General features: G+C 47.1%; 1 protein-coding gene across 9 annotated transcripts in view; it reads right to left on the bottom strand.

Moving 5' to 3' along the window:
• atf2 (activating transcription factor 2) overlaps positions 1-13544 on the bottom strand; it is a 226610-nt gene that overhangs the window by 127023 nt on the left and 86043 nt on the right. For all 9 annotated transcript variants that reach the window (XM_038789357.1, XM_038789352.1, XM_038789351.1 and 6 more), the window contains 2 exons: positions 3493-3606; positions 1969-2099 (listed from right to left, as the gene is read on the bottom strand). In XM_038789357.1, the coding sequence (XP_038645285.1) occupies positions 1969-2099; positions 3493-3606 (245 nt within the window). The remainder of the gene's footprint in view (positions 1-1968; positions 2100-3492; positions 3607-13544) is intronic.

The following is a 13544-nucleotide window of genomic DNA, read 5'->3' as shown; positions in this document are numbered from 1 at the left end:
AGGTGGATTGGCCATGCTAAATTGCCCGTAGTGTAAGGTTAATGGGGGGATTGTTGGGTTACGGGTATACGGGTTACGTGGGTTTAAGTGGGGTGATCATTGCTCAGCACAACATCGAGGGCCGAAGGGCCTGTTCTGTGCTGTACTGTTCTATGTTCTATGTTCTATGTACCACGGGAAGTAGTTGATGCTAAAACATTGCATATATTCAAGAGGTGGCTAGGCAGAGCACTTAAGGCAAATGGAATGAAAAGTTTTGGGGAGAAAGCAGGATTAGGATATTGAGTTGGATGATCAGCCATGATCGTGATGAATGGCGGAGCAGGCTCAAAGGGCCAAAAGGCCTTCTCCTGCTCCTATCTTCTCTGTATCTATGTTACATAACTAGCTGCTCCCATTTTTGAGTCCATACTGTATTTTAAACTTTGTTATTTTTATGTATTAAAGAAGATTAACTTTCACCAAGTCTTTTCGACTGTCTTTTTGTGGACAAGTTGCCACAAAAATTTTCATTAAAAAAATGTTGTTACTGAATTAAACATGTGATATTGCATAAAAGTCAACTTTTCTAACATATTTTAACTGTCTGGTTGATAAAAATGTTGCCAATACATGTCTGAGGGTTTAGAATTGTGGTGATTCGGGATGAGTGTATCTAAATCTGCAAATATTATATATTGTCTGTGTCTTAAAAAAATCCTGAATAGTCTTAAAAAATTCAAAGCATGTTCACAACTAATACAAACCAGAAACCTTTTCCAGTTGATGAAAGGTGGTCAACTTGAAACGTTAACTTTGTTTCTCCCTCCATAGACGCTGCCTGTGTTTCCAGCATCCTCTGATTTTATTTCACTTTTTCTAATGATGTAACAAACAACTATTTTCATGCACATTAGTGATCTTGCAGTTTTGGTCCAGCTTTCTTCATTTTATCTTCCGAGGATACTGCATTTTGCAGACAAGCAGAATTTCATCTGGACCCAAACTCATGTAACAGGAGTGTGATTGTTCTACCTCTCATCATCTGAATTGCAACCCATCATGCATCCTTCTGTAGTTCAGAATGTAAGACTCTCAGTGGCTGCCACCATCCACTCTAATCAATTTTAGGGAGCTCTCTTTCAAGACAACTTTGAGTAATGCTTTCCTCTTCCCTGAAAAATTTGAATGCTTTCCTTCTGCTTAGCTCTTCAGTTAATGGCAAATTTTATTCGGTTTGACTGACAGCCTCAAGGGTCTTGAACATGTTTACTGTCCTGGTTGTGACTAAAATGCTTCTACTATATCAACAGCCAAATATCTATGGTAATCAGATTTAATATAAATACAGACAATCTTATCCAAACTAATCTAAATGACAACTTCCTCTGAGCCTGGTTTCTGTCAGTTATTTCTTCTGACAAATCCTTCCTGAGGCACATTTCCATGTGGTGAACATGTGGTTTGTTCCGTAACTGTGAATATCAGCAACTACGTACATGATTTTATCCCTCAGGGTTTCTTTCATGTGCATTTTTCTAATGAAACATTCTAATTTCCAAAGACACATCTGGAAATTAAGTTGCTGCAAAGGATAATGCCAATGATTTTTGAAAAGTTTATGTGTTTCAAACATATTCATTTCATGGAGCAATTTAATTTCAAAATCATTTGCCATATATTTTTAGACAGCTTTAATAAATCAGGGGTGGGATTCTCCTTTACGAGTCCCTCTTGCTACCGTTGCCAACGAAGGCAGAGAATTTGCCGCTCAGCCAAATCTCCATTCACGGCAGCAGCAGGAACAGATAATCCCGCCGGCATGAAAGAACGGAGAATCAAAGTCAGCTGAGCTCTACTGTTTTTAGCTTTATGCAATGAGAAACATGTCTCATATTACCTTTAGTTTCCTCTCTGTAATTTAACTTTCACTTTCTTCAGAAAATCTGAAACTGCAACTTAAACAAATTGTTAATATAGGCCTAGTACCTTTTCATCACTGGTGGTTGACTCTGGGTGAGGCAAGGGACTATTCTGATGAGTTGTTTCCACAATCGGCATATCCTCCACTTTTGTCCTAACTGGTGGTAATGCAAGTGGCGACATATCCAACGGCATCTATGCAATTAGATCAAATGCGGATACTTCAGTGAAATAATAATATCAATGTTAATTTCAAACAATTTTAATAAGTTACAACAAATCTCGCGGTCAGTTCACTCCCCATCGAAGGTTTTCCTCCCACCACATTGATTAAGGCTACCCATTGGAACTGGCATCAGGATCTTTTGACAAATTAGATTGCGAATGATCACAGCATGTGCGCACACTCTTGTGTATTCAGGAACGCAGCAATTAAGGAACCATACCAGCAGTCCTTAAAGGGACTACTGGAGGCTACCACCCAAAATGCAAGCTAAACTTTTTTTGCTCATCTTTTTGTGTATCCAGGAGGAACAGTTATCCTCATATCTTCACTATAAAACCACAGGCTGCTGCCATCTAACATTGACCCCCTACCAATTTCCTCCTCCACCCCACCAGATTCTTCGCAATCTCTAAGTTAGCATTTGAGACAGCTAATCTTGCTGTTCCCTTGCAACTGGAGAGCTGCACGTGAGGCTATCCTAATTTGCTCTCATCCTCTCATTATCCTTCACCTGAAGAAGGAGCCGTGCTCCGAAAGCTCGTGTTTGAAACAAACCTGTTGGACTTTAACCTGGTGTTGTAAGACTTCTTACCCTCTCATTATTAGCCACTGGCCTTTTTAGGTCTGTGAGGTGTGCATTCTACCTGAATCATGCCCAAAATGATACATCCAAGGCCATGATTTCGAAAATGCACTGTTTCTCTTGGACAAAATTGGGAAATAAATTAAAATAATCAGCTAGTTGAGCACTGAAGACATGAATAGTGGGAGAAAACATTATGTTGAAATTGATTGTCGACGTAAGGGTAATAATTAGTGAAGCGATATGATAAAATGTAAGTCCCTTAGTTCAGTTACATTTTATGTTTTGATTAAGAACATAGTTATTCCAAGCAAAGAAATGCTTATTTTTGAAGACACTAATGAATGCCAGATTCCTTAATAATGTTCCTATGATAACATTTGTAAAGATTTAATCTCCCCCTCCCAAGACAGTTCTATCCATGCATTTCAAAAATTGTAACATTCACATATATTTTTAGTATCTTCAAAAATGGCAAAGGCATTGCATACAGCTTCAAGGACAAACCATATAAAGTTAAACCGAGACTGTTGCTTCAGAATAACGTACAATACTATAAAGAGGTCACAAAACATATGTTCGTCAAGTGACACCAATGAATTGCAGATTCCTTAATATTTTTCCAATGATAATATTCTCTACAACTTTTTAATCCCCCCTCTCCCAAGACCCCAAGCATCACTCCACACATGATCTGAAAATTCAGTTGAATTGTACCAATTGTAGATGTGAAATCACATTTCAACATTAAGAAAGCGTAGAGATTAATATATTATTCACCTTTTGATGTCATCATCTGCCTTCTTAAATTCATTTTCAAATGGACTTGTCAGCTCATTAAATAATCCCACCTCTTCACAATTCTTAAGGAAACGAGTTGGAGTTGGAGTTTGGTCTGAACGGATTGAAAACAGTAAAACCATTATGGCACTTTTATATAAAATTTTGTAAACTACAATAACTTGCTTAATTACTATTTCAAGGGAACATCAATTTAATCTGCGTGCAAATCTGTCTCTTTGACTTTTAAACATTGTCGTGAAGAATATATATTTTTTTCCAATTAAAAAACAGCACCTTGAGGGTAGTAATCTCTGAATTATTAGTCAAAGCATGTGTCAGTTGGCATAAGAGCAGGAAGATCAAAATAATTAAAACATGGTTAAAGGGCTGTATGGGAAAGAAGGATTCCTTTTCATGGGACATTGACACTAGTTCCAGAACAGGAAGAAGCTGTACCGATGGTTATAGGCTCTATCTGAAGTGGGACGGGACCCATGTCCTTGTGGAAAGGGTAAATAGAGAAGTTGATGGGGTGGGGGAGATCTACAAGAAACATAAACAGCCTAAATATAAAGCAAGCACAGGAAAGAGCAGAGGAGGACATTGATGTTGAGCGGATAATTAGTTAGAAAACAAGAGTTGAACAAGAGAAAACAATGGTTAAATATAAAGTAGGAGGAAATCCTATTAAAAATTAGTTAAAAGCCCAGAATTTCCCATCCCAATTTAGACCAACTGCATTGGCTGTGCTTTAAAAATAGTGGACGAAGTCAGATTCTGGGATTCTTACTGCCATTCCTGTCACTGGGAATTTTGAAAGGCGCAAGTTATGGGTGCAGGTGGTGAGATCGCATCCAGCAGTCCCAACACTGCCGGTTCCAATTTGGGCGAGGGCATTTCAGAACCCCCACAATTTTCATGGAGTCTAGCCAGTTTCTGAAGGCTATGTAATTCGCACCAGTTCAGAAATGTCACAAACCATGGAGGAACCCTATCCCAAGTGGGGAACCCGTTGACAGGTAAATTCAAAAGGTGTTGCCAACTTAAAATATCATAATGAGATGCTGTTTGATAAGTTAAATATGTTTTTAATGCCGTGATTGTTGATACGGCTTTGTTCTTAAAAGGTAACCATTAAATTGACTAGGAGTGTGAAAGTGGGAATGTCTTCAGCTTCATAAGTATGTTATCCACTCAATAAAGTGCTCTTCTACATTGAACAATATTTCACTGTGTCTGTTGTCGCTTGTCCTTTAATATTTTCATTGAATAACAACTCCGACATCTGTGTTATGATCCCAATTGTTATAACTGGATCTGAAGATCCCAGATCCTCAAAAGACAGTAACTTTATGTTTTTATAAAATGTTGAGGAATAGAGGCACAGGACCACTAATTAGTTTTAACAAGAGAAAAACATTGATTAAACATGAAAAGTTGGATGATTATACAATACTCCTTTATGCCCCCCCTTAGTTTAACAAATACAGAGAGATTTAAAGAGTAACATAGATTAAAGCTGTAATGAACTCCAATTGGCTTTATTGGTTGGCCAATTGGAGTATGAGCTCCCTCAATGATAGCTCATTGAGGGGGCCCATATAATCACCTGTGTAGGCTTTGTGAGCCAGTCTTAAGTTGACTGGACTGGTAGCAGCACTGTTCGTAGCTGCTCCTGTAATATCGTTATTGTAAATAAATATTGGTGTGGTGACGGAACTCCTGCCTCCCGTGGATTACTACAGTGGCGACGAGGTAAACTACGAATTTTGTGGAGACCAGCTGCCGCACTCGGAGGGTAAGCCTTGCCATTTTAAAAATGCCATTTTTTGGGAGGTTAGAGGCATTCGACCCGGCTATTGAGGACTGGTCCCAGTATGTGGAGAGAATGTGTTACTTCCGGGCAAATGATATACTGACGGACGAAAGGAGACGGCTTATCCTGCTGTCGGCGTGCGGACCCTCCGCTTTCGCCATTATACGTAGTCTGACTTATCCCGATGCGCCGGACACGAAAACTTTCCAAGAAGTAACGGAATTGGTGAAAGAGCACTATGACCCAAAACCACCCCTCATTTTGCGTAGGTACAGATTCCACACAGCGAAGCGGGAAGACAGGGAGTCAGTCACAAATTTCTTGACCCGCCTGAGAGGGCTGGCGGAAAAATGTGAGTTCGGCCCGGCGCTAAATGAAATGCTTCGGGACCGGTTAGTGTGTGGTATAAACGACCTCGCAATACAGAAACGCCTGTTGGCGGAAACGGAGCTAGACTTCAGGCAGGCGTTACAGCTCGCACTGTCCCTAGAAAAGGCAGCAAGTGGGGCGTAGGAACTACAGGGCACGCCAATGGAGGTAGATACCTGTGAGAGGGACTACCACAACGGGTCCTGCTACCAGATAGCCGCTCTCAGGAAAAACCTGAGGAATAGAGGGAAAAAGGAAAACCCCAGAACTGCCCCCAACTTTGCCAGGACTAACTGGAGACAGAGGGAAGTACCGGCTGAGGCTCCCCCAACAGAGAAGGACCATTTCTGGCACCAGACAGAGTGGGGTAACAACGACAGAAACCCTAGAAGGAGGTGGCAAAAGAGGAATAGCAGGTGGGGACGCAGGGAAGTACACAACCTAGACGCCCCATCCTCCTCCGAAGGGGAACAATTATATAATATTACAACAAAGAAAGCAGAACCCATTAGGATTACCCCACGGGTGAACGGGCGGCCGACAATAATGGAAATAGACACGGGTGCGGCCGTATCAGTAATGGGAGTGGCAGCATTTAGAAAAATCAAAGATGGACTCCAGCCACTAACCCTAACAAAAACATCGACGAAACTTAAAACCTACACGGGGGAACCCCTCGAAGTTCTAGGCACGACTCATGTACCTGTGGAATATGAGAAACAATTGCTCAGATTACCGTTGACGATAGTAGAGGGCTCCGGACTGAGCTTAATTGGATGGAACTGGCTGAAAGACCTAAAATTAGATTGGATGAAAATTTTCCAGAGTGGAAGTGGGCAGTTGAGTGGAGTACTCCAAAAATACCCGGAGGTCTTCCAGGAAGGTTTGGGGGAAATCATAGGCGCCAAAGCAACTTTGCACGTGGACCCAGAAGCCCTTCCGAAATTTTGTAAGGCCAGGCCAGTACCTTTTGCATTAAGGAAGAAAGTAGATGACGAAATAGAAAGGTTACGGCGCGACAGCATTATAAGACCAGTACAGTTTACGGAATGGGCAGCGCCAGTGGTACCAATTTTGAAGCCAGATGGTTCGATACGTCTCTGTGGAGATTTCAAACAGACAGTAAACAAATACGCACTGCTGGACAAATACCCAATCCCGAAAATAGATGACCTATATGCCAAATTGGCAGGTGGGCTTTTGTTCACGAAACTAGACATGAGCCACGCCTACCTGCAGTTAAAACTGGACAAGGGCTCCCAGAAGTTCGCTACGATCAACACCCTGAAGGGCCTTTTTCGTTATACTAGGCTACCTTTTGGAGTGTCATCAGCCTGCGCTATATTCCAGCGTACGATGGAAAATATTCTGCAGGGACTACCGCAGGTGCCGATTTATTTGGACAATGTCTTAATCACGGGTAGGACAAACAGGGAACACTTAAGGAACCTGGAGGAAGTGCTCAGGCGTTTCGCAAAGGCAGGCGTACGGCTAAAAAGGGAAAAATGTGTTTTTCTGGCCCCACAAGTGACGTACCTGGGATATAAAGTAGACGAGTCAGGCTTACATCCATTAAAAGACAGAGTAAGGGCAATAAAAGAAGCCCCAGCTCCCACCACGGTCCAGGAGTTACGATCATTTCTCGGGTTGGTAACCTATTATGGAAAATTTATTGAAAATAGGGCATCCATCCTAGAACCCCTCCACCAGCTACTAAAAAAGGGGCAAGAATGGAAATGGTCCACCCGCCAAAACCGAGCATTTAGGGACATTAAGGAACAGCTGTCATCCGAAAATGTCCTAGAGCATTATGACCCAAGGAAGGAGTTGGTGGTCACTTGTGATGCATCCCCCTACGGGGTAGGAGCCGTCTTAGCCCATAGAGGAAGGAATGGGGAAGAACGGCCAATAACCTATGCTTCGAGGACCTTGTCGATGGCTGAGAGGAAGTACGCCCAAATCGAGAAGGAAGGACTGGCGGTGATATTCGCAGTAAAAAAATTTCACCAGTATCTGTACGGGCGGAAATTCACCATAGTGACGGACCATAAGCCATTATTAAAAGAAGACAAGTCAATACCCCCGATTGCATCAGCTAGAATCCAACGCTGGGCGTTGCTACTGGTGGCATATAGATACGTTCTGGAGCACAGACCGGGAACGCGAGTAGCACATGCAGATGCTTTGAGCAGACTTCCCCTCCCGGACACTCCGCCGCAAATACCAAAAGTAGGAGACAGTAATGACTCTAAATTTTTTGGACACCCTACCAGTAGACTCACAACATATTCGGTTGTGGACGCAAAAAGACCCAGTTTTAGCCAAGATGAAGCATTTACTGCTAACAGGGGAACTGGAAAGACCAGTGGAGCCCCAGATGCACCCATACTGGAGCAGAAGGGACCAAATAACCGTAGAAGATGGTATCCTATTATGGGGAGCCCGGGTAATCATCCCAGCTCAGGGCCGTCAGGCAATCTTAACTGAGTTACATCACGGACACCCAGGGGTGTCTAAAATGAAGATGCTAGCTCGAAGCTACGCTTGGTGGCCAGGTTTGGACACAGACATAGCAGGCTTGGTATGTCGGTGCCAGGAGTGCCAACAGGGGCAAAGAGTGCCACCAGCGGTGCCATTGCACCCGTGGGAATGGCCAGGCAGACCGTGGACCCGCCTGCATATTGACTACGCTGGCCCTTTCATGGACTCAATGTTTTTGGTGATAGTGGACGCCCACTCCAAATGGTTGGAGGTCCACCGGGTAAACACGGCAAGCACAGCATCGACAATTGAAAAGCTCAGGGCCTCGTTTGCAACACATGGACTTCCGGAGGTATTGGTGTCGGACAACGGAACGGCATTCACAAGTGGGGAATTTGGAAAATTCCTGAAGGAAAACGGAGTCCGTCACATCAAAACGGCCCCTTACCATCCAGCGACCAACGGCCTGGCAGAGAGAGCGGTCCAGACACTTAAAGTGGGACTCAAGAAGCAGCCGGCAGCGTCAATAGACACAAAGCTCTCCTGCTGGCTGTTTGATTACAGGACCACACCGCATTCCACAACGGGCATACCGCCAGCTGAACTCTTAATGGGAAGGCGGCTGCGAACGAGGCTGAGTCTCCTTATCCCAAATTTAACGGGGAAAGTGGAGAAACAACAGGAGGCCCAACGCAGGGGGCATGATAATAGTCGGCAGCAGAGACATTTCCAGGTGGGGGCACCGGTTTGGGTCAAGAATTATGGGAATGGACCAACGTGGGTCAAAGGCACGGTAGCGTCCCAAACAGGGCCCATATCCTATGAGGTTTCAATAGGAGGTAAGGTGCTGAAGAAACACCTAGACCAAATAAGGGCAGCGGAACCACACCTGGAGGCAGGCGAAGCAGGACCGCCTCAAGCTGGGATAGCCCAGACGGAAAGGATCCCCAGCCCCGAGCAATTTCTCCAGATCCAGTCATCAGAGTCGGAGATGGACACACTCGACGAGGCCGCCACGACACCTCTCCCCGAGGAGGAGGAAGAACAACTTCCAAGGAGGTCGTCAAGGAAAAGACGGGCACCTATAAGGTACACCCCGCCCACTTCGGAGAACGACCCGGCGGACGACACAGAGGTGACAGACCCAGACATGAGGAGCAGGAAGAAGCTCAGAGGAATGCCAGCTGGCAGGAATTCCTCGGACCTTGGGGGGGGAGGGGTGCAATGAACTCCAATTGGCTTCATCGGTTGGCCAATTGGAGTATGAGCTCCCTCAATGATAGCTCATTGAGGGGGCCCATATAATCACCTGTGTAGGCTATGTGAGCAGTCTTAGGTTGACTGGACTGCTAGCAGCACTGTTTGTAGCTGCTCCTGTAATATCGTTATTTTTAAATAAATATTGGTGTGGTGATGGAACTCCTGCCTCCCGTGGATTACTACAAAAGCACAAGCGGGATTCTCCCGTACCTGGCGGGGCGGGGGGTCCCGGCGGGACGGAATGGCATGAACCACTCCGGCGTCAGTCCGCCCCAAAGGTGCGGAATTCTCCGCACTTTCAGGGGCTAGGCCGGCGCCGGAGTGGTTTGCGCCCCGCTGGCTGGTGTGGAAGGCATTTGGCGCCATACCAGCCGGGGCCGAAGGGACTCTGCTGGCCGGCGCGGGTCCGCGCATGCACGGGAGCGTCAGCGGCTGCTGACATCATCCTCACGCATGCGCAGAGGGGGGGGTTTCGCCTATGTGCCGGCCATTGTGGAGGCTGACATGGCCGGCGGGTAGGGAAAGAGTGCCCCCACGGCACAGGCCTGATCGGTGGGCCCCGATCGCGGGCCAGGCCACCGTGGGGGCATCCCCCGGGACTAGATCACCCCGCGCGCCCCCCGGACCCCGTAGCCCACCAGGTCCCGCCGGTAAGGGACCTAGTCTGATCTACGGCGGTGGGACTGGCAAAGAACCAGCGGGACTTTGGCCCATTGCGGGCCGGAGAATCGCTGGGGTGGGGGGGCGCTTTGAGCGTCCGCCAACCGACGCGGCGCGATTCCTGCCCCCGCCGAATCTCCGGTGCCGGAGAATTCGGCGGACGGCGGGGGCGGCATTCACGCCGCCTCCCCCAGCGATTCTCCGACCCGGCGGGGGGGTCGAATATCCCGCCCCACATCTTAAGCTACAATGGTCTCGTTAAAGTCCCTTTTAAGTAAACAAGGTGACTGCAGTCAAATACGCACTCCTCTCTGAACCCAAGTTAGTCTCTGTGAATTTTTCCTCAGAATCCCCCCGGATCATTATCATGTGAGAGTTTCCAAAATCCATTCCCAAGAACATACTTTTTTTTATAAATTTAGATTACCCAATTATTTTTTCCAATTAAGGGGCAATTTAGCATGGCCAATCCATCTACCCTACACATTTTTTGGGTTGTGGGGGCGAAACCCACGCAGACACTGGGAGAATGTGCAAACTTCACACGGACAGTGAACCAGAGCCGGGATCGAACCTGGGACCTCAGCGCCGTGAGGCAGCTGTGCTAACAACTAGGCCACCGTGCTGCCCAAGAACATACTTTAATATCTTCCCTCATAATTATGCTTTCCCTGGTGGGCCTCCGGTGGCGACATGTCGGTGGATGTCGCATATTGGGTGGCTTCTGCCAGGGTTCTCGCTTTTTGGCCCTTTTCACCCAGTTTTGGGGTGAACTTTGACGTGAACCATCTCCAATAAAGTTGGATGTATTAGAGGATGTCAAAAACTTAACGAAAGAATACAGCACAAAAAGGAACAAGCACTCGTCTGCCAGTGGGCCCGAGCACGGTGCAGTGCTCTATGGGAGAAAAGATGGCGAGAGCAAGCTCGCCGGGCGGGACTGCACCCAATACGCTGGCTGAGATGATGGCGATGAAGTTTGAACAGCAGTTTGCTAAAAAGTTTGAGTGGCGTAGGAAGGGAATTATGGGAACCCTCAAACAATTAGTAGAAGATATGCTGGCACCGCTAAAGAAGGCTGGGAAAGACAACGGAGATGGTGCGTGAGCTTGGTGAGGTATTGAAGTGGGTGGAGGAGGCATTCTCACGGCATGGTGACCAGCTCACCTCGCTGAAGGAAAATAAAAAAGGGCTGAGAAGCAAAGTGGAAGACTTGGAGAACAGGTCATGGCGGCAGAATCTTCGGACTGTGGGGCTGCATAAGCAGCTGGAGGGGCAGAGGCCAACGGACTGCTTTTCGAGGATGTTCGCCAAATTGCTGGGGGAGGAGGATTGACCTGGACAGGGCCGACCGGTTGCTCCGGCCGAAGCAAATCATAGAATTTATGGTGCAGAAGGTTGGGTTGGGTGAGGTTAAGGGATAAGGTGAGGGGTGTGGGCTTAGATAGGGTGCTCTTTCCAAGGGACGGTGCAGACCCGATAGGCCAAATGGCCTCCTTCTGTACTGTAAACTCTATGACACCAATCGACCCATCGAGTCTGCACCAACCCACTGAAAGAGCACCCTACAAAAGCCCACACCTCCGTCCTATCCCGCAATCCCATCTAATATTTTGGACGCTAAGGGGCAATTTAGCATAACCAATCAACCTAACCTTTTTTTTTGGCTTAAGTGGGTTGGTGCAGACTCGATGGGCCAAATGGCCTCCTTCTGCGTTGTATATTCTATGTTCTATGTTCATTTGAGTACCCAATTATTTTTTTCCAATTAAGGGGCAATTTAGTGTGGCCAATCCACCTACTCTGCACATTTTTGGGTTGTGGGGCGAAACCCACGCAAACACAGGGAGAATGTGCAAACTCCACACGGACAGTGACCCAGAGCCGGGATCGAACCTGGAACCTCGACGCCGTGAGGCAGCAATGCTGACCACTACACCACCATGCTGCCCTCCAATCCCCCTAACCTGCATATCTTTGGACTGTGGGAGGAAACCGGAGCACTCGGAGGAAACCCACACAGGTGGAAAGTGCAAACTACACACACACTCACCCGAGGGAAGAATGGAAACAGGCTCCTTGGAGCTGTGAGGCAACAGTGCTAACCACTGTGGCACCATGCCGCCCCACTAATAATCTTTATTAGTGTCACAAGTGGGCTTACATTAACACTGTAATGATGTTACTGTGAAAATCCACACTCTGGCGCCTGTTTGGGTACACTGACGGAGAATTCAGAATGTTCCATTCACCTCACAAGCACGTCTTTCAGGACTTGTGGGAGGAAACCGGAGCACCAGAAGGAAACCCATGCATAGACGGGCAGAACGTGCAGAATCCGCAGACAGTAACCCACGCTGGGAATCGTATCCGGGTGCCTGGTGCTGTGAAGCAACGGTGCTAACTATTGCGTTACCGTGCCGCCCATGATCCACCACGAGGTATGATAGCCTGTTTTCACAACTGTCAGAGGAAGGAGAAGGTCTTGAGATGGGCCAAGCAGAATCGAGAGGTGAGATGGGACGGCAGTGGTATTCGAACCTACCAGGACGTCACGGGGGAGCTGGAAATAAGGAGCGAAGCCTTTAATAGAGCAAAGACAGCGCTTTACAAGAGTGGTGTGTGCTTCGGGGTGGTCTACCCAGTGACGGTGAGGGTTTGTACAACTCCAAGGACCATTTCTTTGAAACAGCGGCGGCATTCGTGAGGGCTGAAGGACTGGAATTGAACTGAGTTCGCAATCAGATGTCTCATGTTATGGTTGGTAGGGGGTGGTTTGGGGACAGTGGGGTCATTGGTTGGGGTTTTTCCCTTTGTTTTGTGTTTAACATGTTTGGTTGTTTAAAAGGGTTGGGTGTGGGGGTTCTATTGGCTTTTGTGTTAGGGGGGCGGGAGTGGGCTCTGGTTGGGGGCACCTCGCTCGCAAAGTAAGTTGGCTCGTCAATAGGAGCGTGGTGGGGGAGGCTGAGACTGGCTGCGCCTGTATGGACACGTTTCAACTGGCCTAGGAGGTGTGAATAGTTGGGGGGGGGGGGGGGGGGGGGGATAGGGAGCACACAGAGAGGAGCAGTTTTGAGAGGAAGAGGTTAGGGGTTTCTGGGAAGGGGGAGGGGTAGTTGATGGACGGTGACATTGGGCAGGGCTTGGTCCCATTCGTGGGGCGGGGCGGGGGCCATTCTGGGTGGATGGCGGCGGTGCAGGTATGCCCCACGGTGTGGTCATGGCTGATAGGAAGGGAGCGCGGGGAATGAGACCCCCCCAGACCTTATGGTAATGTGGAACTTGCGGGGGTTAGGTGGACCAGTGAAGCGGGCGAAGGTCTTTTTGCCTTTGAAGTGCTTGAGAGCCGATGTGGTACTGCTGCAGGAGACCCAACTGAGGTGTTTCATTCGGGCTTTGATAGCGGAGCCCAGGGGGTAGCGACACTGATGGGTAAAATAATTAGGTTTCCAATGAAGACGGTG

Source organism: Scyliorhinus canicula, chromosome 2 (genome assembly GCF_902713615.1).
Source record: "Scyliorhinus canicula chromosome 2, sScyCan1.1, whole genome shotgun sequence".
Lineage (NCBI taxonomy): Eukaryota > Metazoa > Chordata > Chondrichthyes > Carcharhiniformes > Scyliorhinidae > Scyliorhinus > Scyliorhinus canicula.
This window is presented reverse-complemented; position numbering and strand designations above follow the sequence as displayed.